At 34.4% G+C, this 27931-nt stretch overlaps 1 protein-coding gene across 6 annotated transcripts in view; it reads right to left on the reverse strand.

Moving 5' to 3' along the window:
* Nucleotides 1–25257, reverse strand: part of ESP (separase) — a 42068-nt gene extending 16811 nt beyond the window's left edge. For 2 of the 6 annotated variants that reach the window (XM_088208573.1, XM_088208572.1), the window contains exons 1-19: nucleotides 24508–25251; nucleotides 23596–23773; nucleotides 23415–23522; nucleotides 16096–16230; nucleotides 15569–16017; nucleotides 14995–15100; nucleotides 14741–14866; nucleotides 11731–12024; nucleotides 11546–11659; nucleotides 11188–11409; nucleotides 10962–11072; nucleotides 10701–10841; nucleotides 10223–10591; nucleotides 10048–10137; nucleotides 8998–9261; nucleotides 8756–8879; nucleotides 7859–8638; nucleotides 7143–7374; nucleotides 6829–6931 (exon numbers count right to left, since the gene is read on the reverse strand). In XM_088208573.1, coding sequence (XP_088064699.1) covers nucleotides 6829–6931; nucleotides 7143–7374; nucleotides 7859–8638; nucleotides 8756–8879; nucleotides 8998–9261; nucleotides 10048–10137; nucleotides 10223–10591; nucleotides 10701–10841; nucleotides 10962–11072; nucleotides 11188–11409; nucleotides 11546–11659; nucleotides 11731–12024; nucleotides 14741–14866; nucleotides 14995–15100; nucleotides 15569–16017; nucleotides 16096–16230; nucleotides 23415–23522; nucleotides 23596–23773; nucleotides 24508–25136 — 4575 coding nt within the window. In that variant the 5' untranslated portion in view covers nucleotides 25137–25251. Of the gene's footprint in view, nucleotides 1–6828; nucleotides 6932–7142; nucleotides 7375–7858; nucleotides 8639–8755; nucleotides 8880–8997; nucleotides 9262–10047; nucleotides 10138–10222; nucleotides 10592–10700; nucleotides 10842–10961; nucleotides 11073–11187; nucleotides 11410–11545; nucleotides 11660–11730; nucleotides 12025–14740; nucleotides 14867–14994; nucleotides 15101–15568; nucleotides 16018–16095; nucleotides 16231–23414; nucleotides 23523–23595; nucleotides 23774–24507 lie in introns of those variants that run through there. The other 4 variants (XM_088208571.1, XM_022033679.2, XM_088208575.1 and 1 more) reach the window with 3 other exon arrangements.
* Nucleotides 25258–27931: the final 2674 nt, after the last annotated feature.

Genomic DNA, 27931 nt, shown 5'->3' on the forward strand with positions numbered 1-27931 from the left:
AGTGTTACAAAGACCCATATCCGATTACTTCCTCATTTGTCTAGCTCCTGAAGACATTAGATGGGGTCCTGTTCCTTTTCATATCTGATAACAAATGGCTCAAGGCAAAGGGCTTTAGGGGTATGGTGGAGAGTTGGTGGAAGGATATGAAGGTGGAGGCCAATGCGAACTACAGAGTTGCCAATAATATTATATTTCTAAAGGCGAAATAAAAATGGACAAAGGAGGAGGAAGGAAAAACTGAGTAATGCATCCTTAGAATCCTGAAGGAGATTGAAGACACTGATAAGAAGGAAGAAGAGGGGCTTCTTTCATAGACTAATATGGGTAGAAGAGAGTTACTGAGGAGAGAGGTGGAAATTAATATTCATATAAAGGTAATTTTGTGGAAGTAAAAGGTGAGGGGGAGGTGGTTGAAAGAAGGTGACCGCAACACCAAATATTTCCACTGCATGGCAAGCCATAGAAAAATATGTAATCATGTTGAGGAATAGTTATTGGGAATCACAGCATTAAGGGAAATAATGACATGAGAGAACAAATCCGTGGGTACTTTCGACAATTGCTTGAGGAAAAGGATAGGAAAAGGCCAAGACTTGATAATTTAAAATTTAGGAAAGTAAATGAGGCTAGTGGTGCTGAGGTAGAACAACAATTCACAGAAAAAGAGATATTAGATGGCTTCAAAGAGTGCAATGGTGACAAAGCTTCAGATCCAGATGATTTTAATATATAGTTTTTTCGAGAATTTGGTATATTATTACAGAAGGCTTACTTGCTGTTTTCAAGGAATTATGAGTTGGGCTCTTTCATGAAGTTGCTCAATTCTAACTTCCTAGTCCTCATTGCTAAGGGGGAGGGAGTAAAAGAAATAAAAGATTTTCAACCCATCAACTTAATGGGATGTGTATATAAACTTATTTCTAAGTCCTAGCTAGGCGTTTGTTGAAGGTACTAAGGGAGGTAACTGGGGAGAGTCAAGACATTTTTTTAGGAGAGGGATAGATTCTAGATGTTGTAACGGTAGCTAATAAGATGGTGGATGATGTGTTTAGTAGCAAGAGAGAAGATATTTTGTAAATTAGACATGGAGAAGACCTATGATCATGTGAACTGGGAGTTTGTGGATTACATGCTTAGAAGGTTCAGGTTTCAGGATAAATAAAGTGGATGAAAACATGTATCACCACAACGTCTTTTGATGTGATGGTGAATGGAGGGTCTTCCTCTTTCTTTATGGCAACTAGAGGCCTTCGTTGGGGAGATCCTCTTTCCCTTCTTATCTTTGTCATTGTTAGAGAGAGCTAGGTAAGTTAATTTGATCAAAGGGGTGCCTGTCGGCAGTGGTAATTCAAGGGTTGAGATATCACATTTGTTTTTTACTGATGATAATTTTATTTTCTACCAAGCAGAGGAAAAAATGATGTTTCATCTCTGATGCATTCTTTTGTATTTTTAGGTAGTATCTGGACTAAATATTAATCTAAAAAGATCGGAATTGATAAGAATTAGTGACATGAGTGATGACTTTAAACTTGCAGGGGCACTGGATGTAAAGCTTTTCATCTTCCTATAAAATATCTTGATACTTTTTTAGGTTCTAAATATAAAGAGGTGAAAACTTTGGATCTTGTGGTTGAGATGTTTCAAAGAAGACTTGCAAGGTGGAAGATGAATTACTTATCTAAAAGTGGTAGGTCAACATTGATTCAAAGTATAGTATCAAATATGCCAATTTACTTCTTATCTATATTGACTATTCTTGCTAAGGTCGCGAAGAAGTTAGAGAACATTAAGTTCTGATTTTTGTGGGGGGATGAAGATTTCACTTAGTGATGTGGGAGAAGGTGAAGAAGCCGCAGAGAAAGGGGGGTCTTAGGCTAAGAACTATTATTGAGATGAACATCACGCTTCAAGGTAAAATGACTGTGGAGATATGAGGTAAGATATGAGACTATGAAAAAGGATTGTAGAGACTTGTTGAGGTATAGGGGAAGTGGGTATGGAAGTCAGGGAGGTAACTAGTCCACATGGTAGGGGTTTATGGAAGAAAATTAGTATGGGAAAACACAAATTTATTGAATGTGGTGGAAGGTGGATAAGAGCAACAGAATTCGTTTTTGGCATGATGAATGGATTGGTAAAGGTAGACTTAAAGATCAATTTCCGAGGATCTTTGTTATTGTGTCATTAAAGAATATATGGTGGTGGAGGAGGCTTATTTATTGGACAATAGGAGTAGGAGATAAAATGTGAACGTTACAAGAAATCTCAATGACTGAGAAATTGAAGAATATGAAGCCTTGTTATCCTATTATCTCATATTCATCTTGAGGATTGCAGGGACATTGATGTGAAAATTGAGGAAACAAGGGGATTACCCTGTTAAGATCTTCTATAAGTATTTGACTATGGGCAACGATCATGATACTAACCATTTTCGATTAAACAGATTTGAAAGACAAAGGTGGCTCCTAGAATTGCCTTTTTTACTTGGGAAACGAATAGAGAATGTATTTGACTATTGACAGGTTGAGGAGAAAAGGCAAAATACTAGTTAATCATTGCTTTTTGTATAAGATGAACGCAGAATCTTGTAATCACATCTTACTTTGGTGCCTGATAGTATATACTGTTTGGACTATGGTGTACGATCTCTTTGGGATCAATTGGGTGATAGCAAGATCTGATAAATGAGTTGTGGCGTTGGGCGAGTTTATGTAAAAAACTTTTTTTTTTAATTCCTTCATTGATTTTTTGGATTGTGTGAAAGAAGAGAAATGATAGAGCTTTTCAAAGAATTGAAAGCAGCTTTGTTAATATTAAAAATAGATGATTTCACACTTTTACCTACTTGATTATGGGTCATGACATTAATAAACTGAATGATTTTACCAATGTCATTGACCTTCTAATTGACATATACATATTTTGTATACGGGTGATACTTCCTTGGTATTTTTGTTAATATCAATACTTTAACATCTTTATTTCAAAAAATGGTATCAAAGCACAAGGTTAAAAATTTTTTGACTTTTTTACGAACACTATTCGGCTTTCGTTACCGAAAATAGATAAGGAAAACTCTAGAAGGGCTAGGTCAGCATTCACAATTGCCCATTGTAGATCACCCATCATTGTCGGCTAACAGTAGAAGCCAAACCAATCTTCATCGTTGGCACCAAAACCCCTCATATGCTCTTTTAGTCACGGATGACCCATCTTTTAATCGTGTTCCTCTCTATCATGCAAAAACCTAACAAGACATGCTGCGACCATGACATCATCTACCGTAACCAAACATAGTCATAGCCCACTCGCAACCAGAAACCAAACAAGGACATGACACCATCTGTCCATCTCGTTTGCAGTATTCGTTGTCAGACGCGACACCATTGTCAAATGTGATCTATTGTACAACTTTAATGCCAAACACAATTACTAGAACTCTAGGTTGACTCTCTACGTATTGACTTGTGCATATTAGCTACTAGTCCAATCTTTTATATCTAATTTTGATCTGTTTGTCATGCCTCTATACTCAAAAAGTAAGGAATTACTAAGTTAAGTCAGGGAGTTTCAAGTCCAAGCTAACTCAGAAAGTTGACTCAATGAAGAACTAGTGTTTGTCTCACGCAGTCACGTGTTCTGAGTAAAACATTTTCAATAATTTTTTCCTTTTTGACATTAATTATCATTTAGTGTTTAAAGGATGTCAGAGAATATCTCAAAATAGTGGAGCATATTCCCAAATGAAAAATTCCACTTGCGAATTTCAGTCAATTCAAACTGTCTGCCGATACACAAGAAAAAACTATCTCAGAGAATATCTCAAAATAGTGGAGCATATTCCCAAATGAAAAATTCCACTTGCGAATTTCAGTCAATTCAAACTATCTGCCGATACACAAGAAAAAACTATCTGAGCTAGCATTAATTAATTCAAATCACTCTAAAGGAAAAGAGAAGGTTAACCACCTTTTAATTATTAGAGCAACACTTAGAGACCCTAAATTCTCAAATAAAAATGATTTTATTATCATAAAAAATCTCTAGAACTCATGCCTCCAGAAATAAGTAAAATTGTAATGTTCCTTTCCACAGTAATAGTTGTGCCTCTATTGTAGAATGCAATCGACAAAACATATTCCAAAATCAAAGACATCGCGCAAATTTATGACTTGATAGTGAAGACATAATCAATATGTCAGTAAACGAATAGTCTAATATGTCAAAAAAATTGGTTGCAAGAACTAGGCCAATACCACAGTCCAACCATAGATTACAACAAAGATGCAGTCCGTTTTAAAAAACTTGTAGGAAAATATTGTGCAAATCAATTTTTGGCTAGATTGAACCTGGAGTATAGTCAAGTAAGAATCCAAATGTTGGAAAAAAGTGAAAATGTCATAGCTTAATGAAGTAATTTATATTGTAACATTAGAAGAAAGCAAGAGATGGGTCATGCTAGAACCTCACTCCATTGATAGTTCAACCAGCAAACAAGGAAATGTATTGGACATTAGTTGGAAGGTTGATCTATCTATCCCACATAGTATCCGACATTGTCTATGCAGTAAGTGTTATATATCCATATATGCATAAGCTGAAAAGAGCAAAACTACAAGTAGCCAATTTCAAAATTTAAAAAGATCACCATAAAAAAGAACTATATTATGCAAGAATGATAAATTGCTCCTATAAGTCTATATTAACATAGATTAAGTAGGGTCAATTGTAGAGAAAAAATCTAGTACAAATTATTGTACCTTCCTTAAAGACAATCTAATTACTTAAAAAAGTAAAAAACGAAATCTAATTGTAAGATTAAATGTAGAATTAGAATTTCAAACAATGGTATTAAAGATATGTGAACTATTATGGACAAAAATAATTTTGGAAGATCTTAAAAATTAAATGAAAAAATTATGTGTTATATTATAATATGTTGGTCAAAAATATCATTTGCAATCCAATGCAACATAACCAAACGAAATATATTGAGATTGACAGATATTTTATTTAAGAAAAACTTAAACAGTAGTCTAATATGTACGCCATACATATCCACCAATTCTCAACTAGAATACGTGTAAACTAAAAGCATAAACAATCCAACATTCCAAACTCTCATTAACAAGTTGATAATGAACAACATCTATTCCCTCAACTTGAGGAGAGTCACAAAAAAAGTAAATAAGTGTTAAAAAAAAGTAAATCAGGTAAAAAGATATAATTGTTAAAAAGAAATAAATCAAGTCACAATAGAAGAGTCAATTACGCCTTTTTTCTTAGTTCAAATCTGGGTGTCGACTGATTAACAAAAGACTCAAAATCCTTTATTATGTTTGGTTGATATAAGTCACCAAATTTTTCCCAACAAAATCAAGCATGACATCGTTATGGATATAAAGTCTCAAAGTATGGAACCCAAGAAAGAGGTTGGCCCAACTTAAATTGGATATGATAACTTACTTATGATCTAACGTTATTGCAAATACATTATCTTCATTCTGTTTTGAATTGTAATCTTTAATAAAAAAAATATAACTCCATCAGCAAAAGCCCTTGTCATGATGAATCCTGCCATGTATTGGTGATGAGTATATAATGCAACTTGAGTAGTAAAGCAAGAAAAATGTGAATGAAAAATCCCACTGAATTGAATTGGGTTCATGAATCTAAGAAATACTGAGAATTCTTGATCTCTTTCAATATTTCTTTTAATTCAAAAATTCAAGAATTGAATTGATGTCTTTTCATTGATTTCTTATAAATTGCATTGATTTATTCTAAAGATTTCATTTATATTAAAATTTGGTTATTCACCATATATGAGGATCCCTGCTAAGCATTTATGGCTAAATGGTTAAAGCACTCAACTCATAATTGATGAATTCGCAGATTCAATCCCTACTAGATGCACACTAATGATACTTTCCAATAAGTCTATTAGAATTAGTTCTGTATCAATAGAATCTCATCATCTATACATAATGAATTAGCGTGATATATTCAAATCATAACATATGATATGAATATACATATGAACATGATGTACATTCTACAGTAGTAATATTCTCCATATTAGGGACTCTTTTCATACCAAGAAACATCAACGCTCCAAAGCTTTCTTGCAGATAACCCGAAGGGTGGTTCAATTTCCATTTGACATTGTTGCATCTGTTGTAAATTCAAGTTCCAGGTGGTTCCAACCAGCACGTGTCACTACTCCTTTCCTCCAAAGTGAGTTTTAACAAGTCCCTAACATCTTGGAACTCCCACAAGCTCCTTTGTTATGAGATAGTAAGGCAAAAGCAGAAGTTTTTACTCCCTTAAACATCTACTAATTTCTGACCCACCAAATTTCGGGTAAAATCATCACTGCCCAACTCCTAAATCTAAAACGGGATGCCAATATACAACAAGAGACAAAATGTCTCAAACATCCTTTTTTTTTCTTTTAAGATGTTGGCTTGGATATCTTGTCAATGAACACAAGTGTGCTATTTATAGCATGATATAAGAAATAGAGCACTAGTCCTGCCATTAATATGGAGTAAATATCCTAAATATTTATCTTTGCCTATTTTTCCTAAATTAAGGCAAACCACTAATACATTTGAGATGAACCATCATCAAGCATTTATAATCAAGCCTGTATGCAAGAACCTCTAAAGCTACAATATTCGTAATTGCAATAGACAAAATAAAAGATGAACCATCATCAAGCATTTATAATCAAGCTTGTATGTAGGAACCTCTAGAGCTACAATATTTTTTAAGAAATTAGTAATTGCAACAGACAAAGCAAAAGAAAGGTCTTACCTTTTGGAAAAGCATGGGAACTTCACGGCAAAGAACAAAGGCTAACATCAACCAACCTGCCACTTTTTCTAACTCAATATTAAATACATTACAGCATGTAGTCCTGGTGAAAAAAATAAAATGAAGAGAAAAGGGAGTTAGTTCACATGCCTGCAAATCAAATCCAAAATATTTTAGTTCCTTCTAAATTGTTCAGGATTATAATTCTTTGATTTAAGGAAAAGGAAAAACCAGTGTATAATTTCGCTTGAAAATAGTAGTATGACAAGTAGAGAACAATATACAAGAGCCAACCACTTGTAACATTAAAATACCTTATATTCTTGGAATGGTAACCCTTTAGGGATAACAAACAGATATTATAAAGCAGCGTTGCACGTTCAATGGTGAATACATCTCCAGTGAACTCCTTTTCAATCAAATCAAGCAATACCAAAGAAGAAGAGTAACTGTGATAGAAAGCATTTCTGCTGAACATTGTGGAAATACTTTGCAAGATAAAATCATGTGCCTGATGAGTTTGGCCACAACTTTCCAAGCATTTTCCTGAAAGTCCAGGAAGGAGGAACACCAAAACTATAATCACAAAAAAAGAAACTCAAATATACAATGGAGATAATCATGCAGCCAATGCAAATAAAAACCAGTAAGGAGTAAAATTCAATTTTTCAGTTGTTACTACTTTTCTTTTTCCAATTTACAACTATCCTTTAAAGGAGTCACAAGCTCAGTTTCCTCCTACTTCCATTATTACAGTTGAGACCCAATTACAAAGTAAGGAATAATGTTTAAATTTGGGATCCAATTATAGAGTTAGGAATAGATTTTAAATTAATTCCATAATGGCAAGGGGGGGCAATGATAGATAATTTTTAGAAATTCTAGTTCTTCATGGCATTACAATTTTGAAACGAGTTACCGAGAATTTTATTAGTACATACATATTTTACAAGAACATATCAGATGACAACTTAACTAGCTTAGTGTTTTTTATGCATGCATAAGCTATAACATGCTTTTTCATCCATACCTAGGCCATTGAGCACCCTCAAGGAAAGCCGCCTACGAACAATCTCCCATTTCAAACTAATGTAATTGCTTAGTAGACCAGATTCCATAACTTCTTTTCGAAGGCATAGCCAACACATCATTTTGTCGCAAATGCAAGCATCACTAGTTGGATTCTTTACTTCCAACGGTAACTCCCTTGAGGTAGATTTAACATAACTGCTAGAGATATTACTAGATGTCAATTGCTTTATGTTTTCAGTTTTCATGTTAAAAGAACTGTGTATATTTTGGTCCTTTGAGGATTGACGCGTGGAACGATTTACCAAACGTTGCTCCTTTATCAAAGTTTTTGATGCACCCCTAGTTTTCCTATGTCTTCTACCATCCATCTCTCTTTCTGGATCCTCTGCTGATTCTCTTCTATCTGACAGAATTCTTTCAAAATCGGAAGAGACCTCAGAACAGTTATCAACACTCTTGAAACAAGCTTTTCTAATGCCACCATCGCTCGCCTCTATAGGACAACTAACAGGGTTCTTCCATTCGGACTGATTTAGGTTGTGTAAGGCTGACTTATATAGGCTTTGGGCATATGATAATCTCTCTATTGTAGAACTCCTGTGAGTGCTATCAAAATGACTTCGATGTAGATCACCAAGCTGTTGATCAACAGTGACTTCGAGTATCAATCTACACTTCAGGCAAGAAAAATCTTTGCCGCTCTTTACCAATATTTGTTTGGCATTTAGGAGCTCTTTTTCTGCCAAATCCCAAAGATGTTCCTTACGGTACAGTCTCCCTAACGAATTTAAAAGTAAAGAACAAAGTTATCATCATCTCTTCTCAACCAACTAGAAAAATAACAACTAATGATGAGATAATTATGAAAATAAATAACAATTACGTATATTCAGACCTAAAACAGAAGAAAATGCAACTGTAAATAGTGATAAGCTTTGCAAGGATGAGATGGTTTTTCCCCATAGAAGAAGGGTTTCAGCCTCCTTGCCATTTCCAATCAATTCATTGATAACTCCCACCTGCCAATGATATAAGTAATAAAATATATCTTATAGTTCAATGTATTAATAGAAGGAAATGGATTTTGTAGGTAAAACTTTGATAAGAAGATTCAAGAGAAAAGAAAGATAACTCAACCTGAAGAGTGCTTTCCAGATAACATTGAAGCACATTCCAGGGACTAAGATAACAACCATTCACATCCCTCAAAACAGTCTCAAAGGACCACATTACACAAGCAACTGACTTGGACACTTGGAAATCTGTAAGATTGTACATATGCTTCTCAATATCGTTTCCAAAATCATTGCACTTTTCAACTTGCTGCTCGACAGAATACTTAAATTTCTCTTGAAAGAGCTGAGTACGCAACCGATGGGCATCTTTTGCATATGAAAGAGCCTAGAGAGTAGGAAAAATTCATAAGCAATTAACATTGTAATACAAAAGATGAGGACTTAAGGTTGTAAGTAATTTTTCATGCAAATTAATGGAAAAACAGAAATCTTTAACCAATCCTAATATAAATCAAAACCCCAAGCTAAAGCCTAATACATTGACCCCAAGGAAAAAATGTTTGCATGCTGCATTAAATCAATCCACACCAAAGGCTCAACAACAAGGCAGCCAGCTTATAACGAAAATATATGCACCTTCAACATGTCTCCTCTATGTCTCCCCCATAACTTCTTCAGACAAGTGGCCAATTATTAAACTATCCTTACGTTTACTTTGACTTGTCTACCAGTTTTAGGTGTGAATACCCACTCAAGTGTTGGATTAACCTTCTTCCTGCAGATTATAACCCTAAAAAAGTTCTGCAGCCAACCCTTTCTACAGTCAAATTCTGTCAACTTGGGTACTTTTGCTAAATTAAAGAATAATAAATATGGTCCCAAAATAATGAAGCTGTGTATTCTAACCAGTTGAGAGAAAGCTCAACTTGTCCAAATGGCAAGTAACCACAAGAAGTAAAATAAATAAACATATGGAGATCCTTTCAGTGCCGGTTGGTTTCATAAAAAAACATCTACCAAGTGCTTTCTAAGTTGCAGATTGCATAATAGCTTCAAAGAAGCTAAAATGTGCCACATGTTATATATATTGTCTGAAAGCTGCGTCCAATTTTTCAGGACAACAATAATTTTCTATCCCATAAATATGAAAGCAAAATCTAAGAAGATTTACCTCAGAGAGTCGACCCCATGAGATAAGTTTTTCACACAAATCATAGTAGAGATATCCCACAAGAAAAGCAGATTGATTGGATAGAGGAACCTTCAATGAGATTAGTAAAAAAATATATCATTTAATTTTTTAAATCAGAGAAATAATTATTTCTAATAAAAAACTAGGTTCTTACATTAGAAATGAGTTCAGAAGCTGCTTCTTTCACATCACCAACAGTGATCTCTGATCGAAGAGGATATTCATGATTTGATAAATTTTGGGAAAAGTTAAGAGGTAAAAGCGGTAGATTTTGTTTTAATCCAACTAGCAATGGACGGGATCCCTTTAGTAAATCAATCCAGAAATCAACAGACTTTAAATGTTCACCACAGTGCTCTGATAAGTTCAGAATCAATGCCTCATTTATGGGTGAAACACAAAGAGCATGAGTTAGCCTTCTGCATTCCCATAACATGGTCAGTCCATTCTGCAATTCAACATTCTTCCATTTGAATAATCTAAAGACCACCTTATAAATGTCATTGTGATGTTGAATGTCACCCTGAATAAAAGTAATGCCATTAATATAGAGCAATGGTTAAATTTTGGTGCAATATATTAAAATAGTACAAATAGATTATTTCAGAAAAAACATCAGTACAAATATATACCTTGATAGACAATAGATCAATTACATTGTAGAGTAACATTATTGTATGTTCATGCACAATTTTGCACTCGACATCTGAATAGCAATGCTCCGGCATGCTCAACCACAGATTTAAGGCAGAACTAATATCTTGAAGGACTTGCTGCTCGTAAGAGAAGAGATAATAAAAGGTCTAACAATTATCTGTTACAAAATATTGACAGAATAGCAAAAGAGCTAACAACTTGCTCATTTTTTACACTAGCTTTTAATACATTCTCACCTCTGAGTTGGGTTCAGCTTCCTGTAAACAGAATGCTCGTAGGCAATAGGCAGCAGCTAAATTATGATGAGATTTGGTTCCAATGCTATGAGTTGCACAATTAGCATCATTCTGTTTAATTGACTATTACAAGTTATGAAAGCCACTAAAAAAATGGAAAGAAACTTTGCAAGCAAATATTTATAAGCAGTGAAGGTGAAAAGATGCATGAGTAGAATCTAATTACCAATAGAGAAATTGCTTCAGATAAACACTGAATACAGCCCTTCAAATGTTCAATCCCTGAAGCCTTCAATGCTCTTCCTTTCTTAAGTAAAATTCTTAATTTGTCTAAGCAACAATCCTTTGTTGTATATACATCTTTCAAAAGAATATCACATATTTTTATTTGCATTAATTTACATAATTCTGGATCGAGAGAATAAATATCTTCATATGCAAGAAGCTCCTGCTCAACAAATTTCAATAAAAAATATAAGCAAATAGCTATTAATAATAAGCAAACTAGACAAATAAACTCACACATAAGTGTAATTGAATTTCATTCTAAGTAAAAATAAGAAAATTATTTGAAGTGGACAAACCTGTTCTAAAATTATTCCCATCTTCTTTGACACTTCAGTAGAAGATGACAGCAACGAATATAAACTCAAATCATCAACCCCCAAGTTTGAATCCTTATAAAGTTTGCCTACTATCTGACAATTAACAACAATTAGAAAGCAGAAACAAGGAAAAATAGGAAAGAAAAAACTTATACAAATGTTACCTTGATCCATTGTTTTACAATAGGCATGGGAGCAGGCACCCTAGTGAACAAGTTTCCAGCCATGCACCAATTTTCAAGACAGCCTACAATGACTTTTTTAATCTTATGATCACCACATTGGTGGAGAACATCCAAGAAAAATGCACACCGAGTACATGACTCAGTGACAAAGTTAGTAATAGCTTCTTCTGACAGATCCTCTTGGGACTCCTGTGATGTATGCTCAAACATCTTGCATAGAAGTACAACACAAGTCCATGATGCTCTATAGCATAATTTCAAAGCCAATGAAGCCTGTGAAAAGACTGAAATAACTTAAAAACCACAGTTCCAAATTCAGACATTTGAGAAATGAATAAATAATCCAACTGAAAGAGTTTGTTATCGTGATATGAGAGAACAAGATTACACGAATGAATTAGTTAGCTCTATTTTCCCAATCTGCACCCTGTTAATCATGATATGAAATTGCAAATTGTACCTATGCTTCTTCTTTTACGAATTCAAACCCACATTGCACTAGCTACTAACTGAATTTTAAGAAAATAGTACACTTTTAGTGTAAATCCTTATATTCCATCACATAACAAAGCAAGAATCTACCTTCATCTAATTCAATAAGAATTTGTGTTTTAAAAGAAGATGAATACTGGAATCATTACATTAGAACAACAGTTGGCTTTTTCATACATCTTTACCTTTAAATCCATCAAAAGAGCAACCAAAAAGCAGGTTCTTTTGGTCTTTCCAAGTGCTTAAGCTAACCATGGGACTTAAAAGGTATTCATGATGGCAGGAAAATATGCAAAAAGGACCACGTGCTTTAAATTATTTGAAGTAACGAGATTAGAACAGCAGTTGGCTTTTGCGTATATCTTTATCTTTAAATCCATCAAGACAACCACCAAAAGCAAGATCCTTTGGTCTTTCCAAGTGCTTAAGGTAACCGTAGGACTTAAAGGGTATTCGTGATAGCCGGAAAATGTGCAAAAAGGACCAGGTGCTATAAATTATTTGAAGTAATTAGGTATTTATTTAAATAAGCAATTGCTATGTTCGGTAAAAATGATCATATAAACAACTCTTACCTGAAAAATGCACTTATAGCAGCTTGTTTGGTAAAAAAACATCCCTTCATAAGTTGCAGGCACTGTCAAAATAACAAAAAAGAATACTGCATATTGCAATCTCCTCTTATACTTTTACTATTTGGAATTACTTTTTCCAACAAAAATTTAAAAAAATGTATATATTTTGTAATGCCTCAAACCCAAACACTCTCGGGCCAGCAACTTTTAAGCCCCAAACTAGTTACCCTCAATAACTCAAAGAGAAATTTGTTAGTAGCACGTGAATTGATCATTATTTGAAACTCAACATCACATATCTTTTCATTGTAGGATTGAAACACCATAATTTCCATCATGCAATCCTTAAAGTTCTCATTAAGGTCACGTTACAGTTATAAATCATAATACTATTTGTAACAAATCCAATGTCAAATATGTCCAAGATCACACTAAACCTGAGTCATCAAATTAGTATGTGCCTCAATATTATTTGTAACACCTCAGGCCTAAGAACCATTTGTCAGTTGACTATCACAATCTCTATCACTCAATCTCAATCACATTAGAAATATGTCTGATTGTTGAGTTAATGTAAATTCCTAAATCACACACTACTAATAACTTGAACTTGAGATTTGGAAAGTTAGCAATTGAGATCCAAAAAGTTATTGAGTTTACTTGAGCTCAGGGGCTTACAATCAGCGTCAATTCTAACTCACGCCATCTACTTAGTGGAGAAACTTTATAACACCGTACATCCCGCATCAATGGTGTTGAGGAAAACTGTGATATATATTTGTGATTTAAAGACCCAAAACCACCAATGTTTAGCACTTTTAAACAATAAACTATCTGTTGTGGGCTTGTGATCCTACATATTTTGGCTATGTTTAGAACAAGTGAAATTCATTCAAGAATAGCCTTATTGAAAATATTTTATGACTGATGATGAAGTATATATCTCTATAGTTTAAATGGATATGCTAATTCTTTTACAAATATTTTTTATTTCAATCAGGCAATTTACTTACACATATTTCTTATGCTTGCCAACAAACAAATTAAAAAACACTTATTTTCTTAACTGACAATGAAATAAATATCTAAGAATAGATGAAGAAAAGATTCTAAGAAGGCAGATGGACTAATTAATTTGATAGAAAAATAAGCACATCCAAAACATTGATAATTAGTACAAATCTACTCCTCTTAAAATTACTTTACATACATAATGAACACTGTTTATCAGGTTAACAAACAGATAAATTGGAACATACTAGTTAAAGTTACTTAGCACCAAGTAATCACAAATAACACTGAGAATCTTTATGAAAAGGGAAGAGTCTATTTAAGAAGTCTTCTGCACCCTATAACATTGCAGCCTCAATTGAAACAAAAACATTAATTTAATTCATTCTACAATTAGTTTCTCATTTGGGAAGCACATTTCACTGTTAGAATTTGCTTCTTATACATTAAAAAGGGAGAAAAAACACTAGTTATATTGATAGAAAGTCATGCTCATCCTTTGACAATATCAGCTAAAATTCATAGAGTGTGTCTGACACTCAAAAAGGTATAAAATTCTAAAATCTGGTGAACAAGAGTCTTGAAAGTCCACTTCAGCAAAACTACTGCTTCGGAAGAGAATGCATAAGTCATTGTTAAAAGTTTTTACAAAAACCAGTATCACTACATCTCTTTCATTGCTATGCTCCTATAACTTTTTATAATAAAACAATTGTGCAGTGGCTATTAACCACAATCTAGCAAGGTTGTGGTTATAATAAAACAACTGGGAACACAAAGAAAAATTAATGACCAATAATTTGATATTGACTCCAAGTTATGGGACAATTTAGTTATCCTAATAGGTCAAACAAATAAATAACAAGAAAGACATTGCAGTTAAGAAATCACAACATCCCATGTAAAGGTACCTGTTTCAGCTGCTTATTTCTGTATAGAACTACACCAATATTGTAAAAAGAGGTAAATAAATATTTGAGCTCTTGAGGTTGAAGCTGTGCACTGACAATAATACGCTTAGATAGCTGCACACTCTTCTGAAATAACAAAGAACAAACCCATTACCCAGAATGAAAGCTTAAAACCTATATGAAAACCTAGAAATCAAGAATGCATAATAAGTCCACTTCAAACCATTTTAATATTAAAAAAACAAGAAAGCGACCTTTATGCTAAGCTCTGTTTTGATAGAGAGAACAAATGCAGCCACAACAATAGTACATATTGTCTTGTTATCATCAAATTCAATTAGCCTCCCTTTGGACTTATTCCTGGCAAAAAGAAGAAAAAAATGTGCTTTAGAAACAGCTGCTTGACCCACATAACTAGGAAAGACAGGAATTTAGGTCAATAAGTTAGCAACATTAAGCAATAGTATAATTTCTCAAGTCACCTATAACTTGGCATGATGTTACAATCAGCTAGAGACTTTTTCCACTGATGCATTATGAAAATAAAATTAAAAAAAAATTAGAATAGAAAATTAACTTCAAAATTAAGCCTGGAAAAACAGATGAATTGTAGACTATCATGAGATGTCTATCTACAAGATTAGGAAAAAAAGCTATAATCAAATTTATAAATAATCAGGACTCTGTAGCCTCTAGAAGTAAAAGATAATATAAAAGTTAAGAGATAAAATGCAACATGGAAATAATAATCTTCTTCCCATCATAAGCAACTGATATGTTACAGCTACAGTAATGAATATAACATAAATATAATTGCTACTAACTCACTTGAGAAGAAAAAGATAGATATCACAAAATTGATGAAATGCATCCAGCATAACACTGAAATGAGTAGAAACGGAGGAAAGTTTAGTTCCATCTACTATCTGTTTTTTCTCCGAACTGATCAAATCAGCTAGTGGTTGGCACAAGAACTTCAGTGCATCTAAGTAAGACAACAGATAAGCCTTCAAACTCTTCTGACTACAACTCATAGAGGTCATATTTTTTTGTGCACAGTAATCTTTGCAAACAATATGACAGTGATCTTCCAATAAATGCAGCAAAGCAGCTAAATCCTGCCATTCATCCTTAGCGTCAAGCAAACTTATAATTGCAGACCCATCTTTTGTCCCCCCAGAGGATATGACGTCACTTATTTTTTGCTTAACATCACATCTGGTGAAATACAAGCCACTTGCATAAAGTCTAACAATAATATTGATAGGGGCTGTAACCTGCATATAGTGTCAGACAAATGTTACTTCCAGATCATATGGCAGACACATGTAATAGCAAACAAGTAAACTATATACCTCAAAAAGTTCACCCATTATGTCGTTTAGATGTCTTGCTACAGTACTACGAAAGCTAGTACCTGCTAATTGACATTTATTAGCACAGTAAGAGACTAGTACAACAAACTTAGTTTCTTCTTCATCCACGTCAACCTGCCAAAATTTGATATTTAATCAATGTTTAAATATATATAAGTAAAGCAATTCAGTTTTTTGAAATAAGAAGTAAAGCAAACCATATATCTTCATGAATAGGTTTATACCAATATATGTTGCTTGCTCCTAGAATATGGCACAAACTACTAAGAGAAAAATGTTAGAATATAGAGCATAATTTCCAGTATAATTTGTATTATCCTTTACAGTAGTATCGTGCATAGGTCTTCTCCATATACTGCTCCTAGTCCTTTTGTTCACTTGAAATAAGAATCCCTATAAATTTGCATATGTATTCTTTTGAACATGTAACAAGATTACAACAGTTTATTTAACATAATATTAGCGTGGAAGAATGTGTTTTACACATGTATAGATTAAATTAGGAAAGTCCAAATATAATAGTTAGTCTCCCTAGAATTAAATTAATTCGGTTAGTTCTTTCTTTTTGTGGGTTGATATCCCACAGATTATGGGATGGGAACATCCCGCAAATTATTGGATGAGAATATCCCACAGATTGTAGGATGTGATTCCGTTTCTATAAACTAGAGCTTCTATATATAAATCAATTGTAATTGTAATAACAAATATAATTTTCCCTCTCAAACTACAATATGGTATCAGAGCTTTAGGCTCTTTTTCTAGGAACTGAAACCCTAGCTTTCATAGCAGGGTTCTGCCTTCATAGTAGGGTTCCCTTTTTTTCTTTTTTTTTTGTCTTGTTGTCGAGGAGTTTTCTGAGACTCTACTTCATCACCAAGGTTCCATTGATTCGCCGCCGAAATTTTTTTGACCTGCCACTCTGTACGAAATTGTACGGAATTGCGAATTGCCCCGTGTTTCTGCCTTACCACCACTACTACCAGGAAGCTTTTATAAGAGAGTACCTGGATTGTATCAGGCTTCATCGCTAATATTTTACTTGACTCAAACCAGCCTTAATTGTCTTGGGACTACTTGGTTCGATTAAGAATGTCGGAGGTGGTAGAAATAACAAGTATGATATAGTTGGAGGATGCAGAAATCGTTAGACCTCAAGCCGGGGAATTATAGAACATTCAGGTTACATATAGGCTAAATGGAAAAAACTATCTTAAATGGTCCCAAATTGTCCGGACTGTGCTAAAAGGGAAAGAAAAAATTAGCAACATCTTAGGGACAGAGCCAAAACCGGAAAATCCACGATTTGAAACGTGAGATGAGGAGGATTCGATAATCATGGCATGGCTATGGAACTCCATGACTCCAGAGATTAGCGTCACATGTATGTTCTTAGCCACTTGCAAGAATGTATGGGATGTAATTCAAGAAACGTACTCCAAGGCAAAGGATGTTGCCCAAGTATACGAAGTCAAAGTTAAGACGATCACTACAAAATAAGGAGATAGGACTGTCACTGAATATGTCAATCAAAAGAAGGCCCTTTGGCAAGAACTTGATCATTATAGGGTTAAGATCAAGTATCCCGATGATGCAACAATTTTGAAGCAGTTTATAAAACAAGATAGAGTTTATGATTTTCTTGTTAGACCCAATTCAGAATTTGATTTATTTAGAATTCAGATTCTTAACAAACTGGAAGTTCCAAGTTTCAATGATGTGGTGGCACTCATCCAAGGAGAAAAAAGTAGAAGAGAATTGATGCTTGAACCGAAGGGGATTGATAGTTCGGCTTTAGTTACTAGTAACAGCAATAAGATAGCCACAAATGCAGAAAAAATGCCAACAGTCGAGAATGAAAGGACCAGCCAGCCAAATACTCAAAACTGTGACCACAAAGACACTCTATGGAGTACCTACTGCAAGAAGGCACGTCATACGCGTGAGGGGTGCTGGAAATTGCATGGAAAACCACCAAGCCACGAGTGGGAACAAAAATGAGAACAACCAAGGAACAATGGACGAGCCCATATTGTAGCAGTGCAACCGCACGAAGGGACATCATAAGAGATGGAAAATATCAGCCAAGAAGAAAATGAGAGGGTGAGATCACTTATTGGCAACATTAAAAAACAATCAGGTACTTGCTTAATAGCATATTCAAGTAAACTTTCCTTCTTCATTGGATTAAATATCTCGAATATAGTCTTTACCAACTCTTGGATTATTGATTCAGGAGTTACCGACCATATGACCCATTCCTCAAAAAAATTTTCCTCATATAATCCGTGTCCAAGTAATAGGAAAATAATCACAGTCCACGGATCATTAACTACTATGGCAAGTGTAGGTGATGTCAAGATAAGTCCATTATTGTTGTTAAAAAATGTTCTTCACGTCCCTATGCTAACAAAAATCTTATTTCCATCCAAAAGCTCACTAAAGATTTGCATTGTAAAGTGGTTTTTAATTAGAGTTATTATGTATTTTAGGACAAAGATTTAGGGAGGACGATTGGACATGCTAAATAATGGGATGGGCTCTACTATCTTGAAACATTAAATCATTTACCAAGTCAATCCAACACTACCAAGGGCATAACATCTCATTTTCCTGTCTCACAGTCTTTTTCATCTAATAAAGAATAAGTCTGGCTTCATCATCGCAGACTTGAACATCCATCATTTAGGATTATTAAACTTTTATTTCTTTCTTTATTTAAGGGTTTAGAGATTGAATATTTTCATTGTGAAGTGTGCGAACTTACTAAATACAAACGTATACCTTTTCCAATTAGTAATAAAAGGAGTTCCATTCCTTTTAATATCATTCAGAGTGATATTTAGGATCTTTCAACTCTTTCCAATGTAAATGGAGCAAATAGTTTGTATCGTTCATTAATGATTATACTCGAGTCACTTGAATTTTTTTACTTAAACAAAAATTCGATATTAACATTGTTCTTCTAAATTTTTATTCTATGATAAAGACTCAATTGGGGGTCAATATCAAAAGATTAACTAACTCATGTACAAAAGTATTTACAAATCAATCAATTTATTGATTAGGTCCCCAAAATCCTCCAATGAATTTAGAGTATGACCTAATAACCAAAAATCAATAGTTTGAAACCATCTATTCTTGAAAATGTCAAATCTATTCACATCATCGACCTCTTCAAAAGTCATTTTGTTCTTCTCCTTCCGCACTGTCCACATTATAGTAACCAATATTAAGTTTGTTTGTCTACTCCTCCCTTTGATGCCTCTCCATGCTCAAATCTCATCTCTTACCAATCCTGCCATCACCCAACTAATGCCTAATAACCCATACACCACAACCCACAACTAATATGCCACTGGGCACTGAAGCAAAACATGATTACAACTCTCCTCTGCCTTTTTGCAAAAGTAACAAACATTCACCAAAATCTTTTCCCGTTTCCTCAAATGGTTGATAGTTAAGATGCATTCTTTGCTTACCTCCCACCCTTCGACTATGAAATAGCTACTTGTCTTCCAAATTTGTCTGTCCGAGAATCTCATCCTATTACCACCATGTTTAAACTGCGACTTATAGACGTATTTGACCATGACAGACTCATTCATCGTAAGACTCCATTGGGGACTATCATTGTTACCATCCATCGACGCAAGGAAAAGTGTGTTCAACAACTGTCCATACTCCTCAATCTCCCAATAATTCAAATTTTCTAACACCAGAACTTGCCAAACCCTCTCACCCCCTTTTTTGGTCCATGAATGGATCACATATCTTTGCATCTTCTGTTGAGCTATAACAAAGATCTAAGAATATTGGTCTTTGAGAAGACTTTCTTCTATCCATTGATCCTTCCAAAATTTGGCTCTATTCTTCGAACCAACTTTCTATCTGATGAGCGCCCAAAATCATCTAAAAGATGATAATTTTATTAGAAAATTGTAAAAATACACCTCATAGAAAATCTGAAGTGATATTAAAATAATTCATCTCAAATTCTGTCAAATTGACGGTAACTAGGATGTATATTTTTCAATTCCACTTGAAATTCCTTTTTATCATTTTTTATCATTTTGGATGAGATTCTTATACTAAATGTGGTTTATAAATAAATTCTAAAATAAATATCATTTCTTCCTAAAATGTCCTTAATGAAAAGGAAATGCAAAATCTCGTTTGAAAAAAGATCTCCCGGTGCCAAAGCCTTTGGAGAGAGCAACTTAAGTTTGCACTTGCCTAAAACTTTTTCCCCTCATCCTCCCAAATCCAAAGTCACCAAGAGAGTGATTAATGGGCATGGGCCAAACCAACTGAGAGGTGGCCAAGTTAAGCCAAGCTTTTCACACTCAACATGCCTAACTTGGTAAAAAATAGTAAATTATCATTAGTTTTATTACAAAAGAATAAAGATTATTAAAAAAGCGGAGGAGAAAAAATCCTCGTAAAGCTTACTAAAAATATAGGCCCCTAATTTCTCTATTACAATGATAAAGATGTATCACTAAAACACCCATGTAGCCTTATTCCACATAGAAGCCAAGAAAATCATTTTGTCCAAAGAAACTAGGAAGGGAAGTAGCAGTCCCCAAAATTCTATAATTAGGCTCCAACCACAAAACCCACAAGCTAGCAAAGCGGGCTCCTTTCCGTGAGATATTCTAGCTTCTTCCTCCACTATGTCCCTCTAAGAGATGAATCAAAAAACATTGAAGAGAAATCAAAAACAACCCACACCAACAAAATACCAAATAATGTGGGACAATGTTTTTAAGCCAAATCATAGTGAAGGAATAAGTATCCATGTGATTTTTCCCTCCTAAAACACATAACAACGATGAAACATATTACCTTATAAAAAAACTAGCCCAACCCTAGCCAAGCCAAACCCAAATGGACAATCAAGCACAGCCAAGAAAGCCAGAGGTCGTGTCTGGCCACCCAAAATCTTTTACATACTGCATTAAAACCCATCCCTACCTAATTCTAGTAAATAAACCAAACAGACTAATCAAATGAATATTCAAGCCAAGATATTATAAGTCAACCAAGCAATTCGTTGAGTCTAGAGGTGAATGTTGAGCTAACTAACTATCGATGCGTCATCTGTCAACATTCCACATGTTGTTGGTCACAAATGTTTAAAAACACATGCCATCTACACTCATCATTGATGACCAAATGAAACATGGTTTAAGTCTATTCGATAAGCTCTTTCAATTTTGACAACATGGGTCTTGATTTATCTCATGATTGAGAGAGTTTTACGGTCCTCTTTTATTAGTAGCTTCCTCTCCTAAGTTATAGCAAGGTCTTGTTTTTTGTGATTCTGCAAGTCCACATTTGGAAATTCACAATTACTTTAATTTGTCGATGTGCTTCGTTTAGTAATTTTTAGGCTTTGCTTTTTGTTAGCATGTAAGAATATGGATGCTTAGGCTTGAAAGAGATGAAAGAAATTCCAGGGACCAGTCGTCGTCATTTATAATCCCTAGGGACAAGATATCAGGCACATGGGCACATTAAAGATTTATTTTTGTCTGTTTTATATAGAGATTGATTAGTTATTTTGTTCGAAAAACTACTTAACCTTCTTTTTTTTTCTTCTTATAAGATTTCTGGTCCTTTCTTCATACCTTCTTTCTTTATTTCTTAATATGATTCCTTTTTCTATCAAAAGAAAAGTTAGCTCGAGAGGATACTAAGGTGGAAGGTACAAAAATAGCAAAGATGAAGATAGTTATATGATAAAGGACCACATTACAGAATTTTTTATAACGAGGAAATAGACTATTTTTAAGGCTGAAAAGGATTTGTTGATAGAACAATTGAGGAGAAATCACACAAACAAACAGGAAGAGACACTATGAACAATCCTTGGGGGGACTCGAACTTTCATTATGCATAGAAAAATAAATGTACTTGAAGAACAGAAAAAAAAAAATGCAACCTGGGGGAGGATAAGTTTTTTTTTTCCTTTTGAGAAGAAAAAGAATGATATGGCAGAGTATAAGCTATAATCCAAAAAAGAGAGAACATACAAAAAATAACAAATAAAACAAAAGTGTAAGAAAAGATCACAACCCAATCCCTTCACAGTGTAGAAAGAGAAACAGCTCAAAAAAAAAACTGTGTTTTAGTTCAGAAAGAAGCTAAGCACACAATCCTATCCAGATAAGATTAGCAGAAAATGAGCATCAGTTGGATACTCGAGTTCCACTCCAATAAAAACACCAAATGTCTGAATAGTGTTCCTTATTCCTCTCAAAACAACCCAAATAAGTAGAAATGAAAATATCCATTTTGTTTTTTGGGGGGTGGAGGGAAAGGGAGGGAGTGGAATACTGATGCAGAGTAGGAAAATTCTAGAATGTATATATCTCAATAATGTAATAATTATTTAATTATAATCCTTATGTGTTATTGAGGGCACAGCTTATTTAAAAAAAAAGTCTTGTTATTGGTTTAGGAAATTTATTTCTTATGCGGTCAGAAATATTTTCTATCATATTAGAACAACCAGTTCAAAGAGCAGTCTAAGTCTGGGACTTTCCGCTAGTCAATGTTCATATTATTCATCCTTATCTTATGGGCCCAATAGAAAATCTGATGTCTCAGCAATAGCTATTTGTTAGCTCAAAGAGTCACAAGACCCAACGTCCAAACTCCAAATTGCATCTCACTGAATTCCTTTTTCTTTCTTCTTCTTTAAATCTTTATCTCTTTTTGGGAGAAAAATATGGCAGCAACTCTGAAGCAATAGTGCAGGAATACATTAATCCGAAATGCTTGAGCAATAACAAATTAGTGGTGCTTAATCTTGGATGAGATAAAATTGATAACCAAATAATTGAAAAGTTACTGATTAAAACTAGAATGGCCTTAACAATGAAAATCAAAGGAATATGCCCTGTTAAATCAAGAGAAGTTAAAGCATGATATTATAAACCAGATTATAGGAAATTTCATGCTAACCAAGTTGAATAATGGAACCATTCAGATACCCACACACAGAAAGGACCACAGACCAGGAAGACATCAGTCTTTCAATTTGTATCCAGCGAAACAAAATTGTCAAAGCTTGACTGCAATATCTTAATATCTATTACAAACCTAAAAAGGTATATTCTATATTGAACAAGTAATAACATTCCTAAGAGACAACTAATAGGTAATCCTGCTTAGTTATAATATGTGATATGACAAAAACAATGTTCCATATCAAATGTATACATAAGCACAAATACAGATATATGGTGAAAATAAGTGGACTGATATATGACTAACTTCATTTTTTTTACCTTGCATTTAGCGCCAAGAGTCTTCAACACACAAACTAACATGTCAACAACCAGTGAGGTTCCACCATCCACCGGTAAAAGCAAAGAGGAACATATACGGTGGGAAAACTGCAGAAAAAAGACATCAGAAAATTACTCGACAATGCAAGATTACATATGACAGAATGTCAATATTATTCACCTTGTAAATTTGGTCTTTCATTGATGAATTCTCATACTCAGTCAATGTTGCCACATAAAATTTGCTCACTAAATCCCCACCAAAATTCTTTAGTCCTCCAACTAAAAATATGGCACATTTAGACAAATAGGTGACAAGTAACCTATGAAACTTCTCGTACACATCGGCATCTAATTCCCTGAAAATTTCAAAATCCACAGGTTATCTCACTCCAAATGAAACTCATGGATATGGTCCACTTTCAATACAGTTAGCCAATGTAAAATTTTGCAACTAATATTTCAGTTATCACTATAGACTAATTTGCATGCTTTTGAGACTACAGTAAACCTGATGCACTTCCAAAAAAACAGCACACTTCCTGGATACCAAGCCAAAAAAAATACAGTAGAAATTTGAGATTTTGATGACTGCTTATAGCTCAAATAAGTTTAAATTATATGCTGTTTTCTGCTTTCACTTTCTGGTATGAAGAAAAACACAGCTCAACCAATGCAATTAGCAAGGATGTTGGACGATTCAGCTGAAATCAAGAATTTCAAACTTGAGACTTCAATTTCGAGAATATTCCTGCACCTTCTCACAACAGATTTGACCAATTTTACGTTCCAAGTAAAGTCTGTCTCATTTTTATCTTCTTTGCTTTTCTATATAGAAGAAAACAATCATTCAACCGTGAGCAATATCCCGTGGTTCTTTGGTTTCTACATTACCGAAAAGGAAAACAACTCAACTAAAACAATTAGCGACGGTTATAACAATGCACCGAAAGTTTCTCGTAAATTCCATGAATGAATTATTTTTTAAGTTGCTTACGTTCGCTCCGCTAGTTAACAGATTGCGATCCCTTAAACCAAAGGACTAAGCACGTAAATACAAATACAAACACTGAAACAATAGATAAGCACTAACCGGAACCAAGGTCTGACCTCCTCTACCAGCCCAAGCACCCTCTTATACTCCCCACAGTCCTTGCCCTGCCCCATTGCAACACACTTAATAATCACCACCACCACCTCCACTACCACCTTCACAAATTCCACATCACCGGCTTCCAATTTCGGCAATATCACCTTCTTCGAACTCCTTTTATTCGAACCACAATTAGTGCCTCTAAGCCTTTCCAAGACCCCGAGCCCTTGGCTTCCTGCATCTTCATACCTTTCCCACGCCACCAAACAATAAATCATCCTTACCCTCTGTATCTGAACCGTGTAGGGTTTGCACGACAACTGCGAAGAAACCACGTCCAAGCAATCCAAGCATAATTTGTACGTGTCAAACAATTCAAATGGGGTTTGTTGATTTTGTTGAGAATTTGATAGAAGTTTAGGGAGGATAGAAAGAGACTTATTGAGAAAGGGAAGGAACTGCTTGGCGAGTGATCGGATTGCTAAGGTTTGTTCTTGCTTCCGCTTGGATGTGAGCTTGGATTTCTGAGAGTTGATGAGATCTGATAATGGGCGAAGGTAATCGGAGAAGAGAGAATGGATGTTCTGAAGATTGGAGGATTCGAGTTTGGAGAGTAGAGTAGACTCCATGTCTGAGGTGTAAGAGATGAAGGAGAAGCTGGGCAGCAGAAAAATAAGAAGTGTAAATGCGGGAGATGGAAAATTGAGCGCCTTCAGCCCGCCTGATGCAAATTCAAAAGCCCGAGAAGATTGTCCGATAAGTTAATACTGAAAATTGTCTACATCTTAATATTGATTTCTTAAAAAATATTTCCTAATATTACATTATATTAATTCTTTACAATATCATTAAATTAGTTTTCTAATATTAAGATGTGTGTTTTTCTTTTTTTTTCTGAAAATATATTATTAACAAGAAGCAGATTAAATTATAGTTGTTTAATTTTATTTTTTAATTTCTGAAATAGATTTTGATAAATAAAAAATTTAGTAAAAATATAATATATATTTGTGTTATTGTTGTTGTTTATCATTTTTTTATCATATATATATTAAAAGAATATTAATTATAATTTGTAATAAAACAAAATTATATATTAACAATAATAAATTTGAACATTTTCTTCATTAATAATTTTGATATTATTTAATAAAATGTTAAAAAAAATTTAAAAAACTAACATTTAGAATTCTATTAATATAACTTTCATTAAATTTATTAACAAAAAAATAAATTATTAAAATACCAGTACTAATTTTATCTATTAAAAGATTAAAATTATACTTGACTAAGATTATTATAATTGAATAATATACAATAAATGAATATTTTGTCACTATAAACTATATAAATCTTTTCATATCCCTATGAAGTATTATTTTTACAACTAATTAATTTTATTTAAAGTAAATTTAATAAATTTAAATATAATGAGTTACTTCTATAAAATATAACTCATTTACAAAATTTAATCAATATATATATATTATTATTGGTATAATTAATTAGATATTTTCATATAAAAGTTTATTTTTTATATTTACATAAAATCCAAGTACATTCATATTATAATTAAATCCATATAAGCTAAATTTTTTTCAATTTCACAAGTAAAATATATTTAAAAAATTTATTATAATAAATTAATTTTTATAGTAAAGTTAAATTATATTAGTATTGTTATATATAAAATAAATATTTTTAATTTGATAAAAAAAAAATTATGTCCCTTAACTACACGATAATAAACATGGAAAATATTTATTAGAGACAATAAATTTGGTTGACGAGTTGAGATAAAAACCAAAATACCCTATAAAACATATTTTTAGAATTTTAAATAACTATTTAAAAGAAATTGAAGGCTAATAACTTCCATTGTTTATATTAACATTAAATTAAAGTTTAAATTGTAACACCCGGGAATATGAAGAAGAAGAAAAAAAAAGAAAAAAAAGAGGGGTCACGTCAGCAGCCACGTTGCAGACCCAGTCAGCAGTCCCGGCCAACCAGGATCTGCCACGTGACAAAACCACGTCGACCGGGGACGGGCCACGTTGGCAATCCGCGTACGCGCGATCAGACGGCCCAGATCAAGCGTGCGTACGGACGGCTCAGATGCAATCGCACGGACGACCCAGATTTAATCAAAAAACGGACGGCCCAGATTAAAACAAAATAGACGGCTGAGATCAAAAGGTAAAAGGGTATAAATAGAACCCCCACACCTGACCACAAAAACCCTAGCCGCCTGCCCTCGCCGGAGAAGACGAACCAGACGCCGGAGATGCCGGTCGCCGCCACCCGCCGCCGCACCGGAGAGATTTCTGACCGTCGATCGAGGAAAATTTCATACCCCCGACTCGTTTTTCCACGCTGATTTCCCCTGTGGCAAAATCGGAGCCAAAATCCCAGTGAAACGGCAGGAAAACACAGCCGAAACCCAGCGGTGCCGTCGCGCCCCTTCTCGGTTTTTGCCTCCGATGAGGCCCTTCCCGACCTCCGTTTGATGCAATTTTTATATCACCGTGATCACCATTCTTTTCTCTACAGATTGATCGGAGCCGAATCACCAAAACACGAACTTCACTGGAGAGCCACCGCACCCGAGAGCACCGCCGCCGGTAAGCTTCGGTTTTCTGTAATTTTTTGGCCCCCCGAGGGCCCTAGGGTTGTTTTATCGCAAGGATCGATGCAAGTGTGGCCAAATTCGGCAGAAAACGGCCAAACCGAGGCGAATCGCCGCCGCTTGCGGCGGCGCCGTCGCCGGAGTACGACAGAGCCGCCGTGCCGGAATTGCAATATTGGCCAAAAAGGGGCCCTGGGCCTAATTTGCAATTTTTTGGAACACGTGCAGGTACCAGTAGTGCGTTTCAGTTCCCCGGAAAAAATTCAGGAAAAATTAGGGACAGCCTGTAGGCGCACTGTGAAGCCGTGTTCGGACCCCGAAACGAGTAAGGACCCCTCACCCTATTTCCTATCACGGTATTAAAGTTCAACAATGATAAAACGGTATTTATTGAATCAACGAATGTGTGAAATTGCTTAAGGTCGCTAATGGAGCCCGAGTCTAGTGTGTTTGTCGGTTAACTGTTATTTGACCTATTTTACAGTTTAAAATGCAGTATGAGGTTTGATGTTTTCATTTTATAGTTTCGTGTGCATATTTTACTGTTTTATTGATTATGAATTGAATGACTGGGATATTGATGATGTATGTTATTTGTTTGGCATAAATTACCGTTTTGCTTGTTTGTATGTGGATTAATGATGTTGACTGAAGAAAAAGAGAATGAAAGATTATGTAAATGGGTAATTGTATAATGGGGTCAGCCTGACTAGATATCCTGGGAGATGGTGGACGGACCGGGTCCGTAGGGAACCCTACTGGGATTGTGGTCTCCCATACTGGACAGGGTATGAA

Source organism: Carica papaya, chromosome 7 (assembly GCF_054855325.1).
Source record: "Carica papaya isolate Zhongbai chromosome 7, ASM5485532v1, whole genome shotgun sequence".
In the NCBI taxonomy this organism is placed as follows: domain Eukaryota; kingdom Viridiplantae; phylum Streptophyta; class Magnoliopsida; order Brassicales; family Caricaceae; genus Carica; species Carica papaya.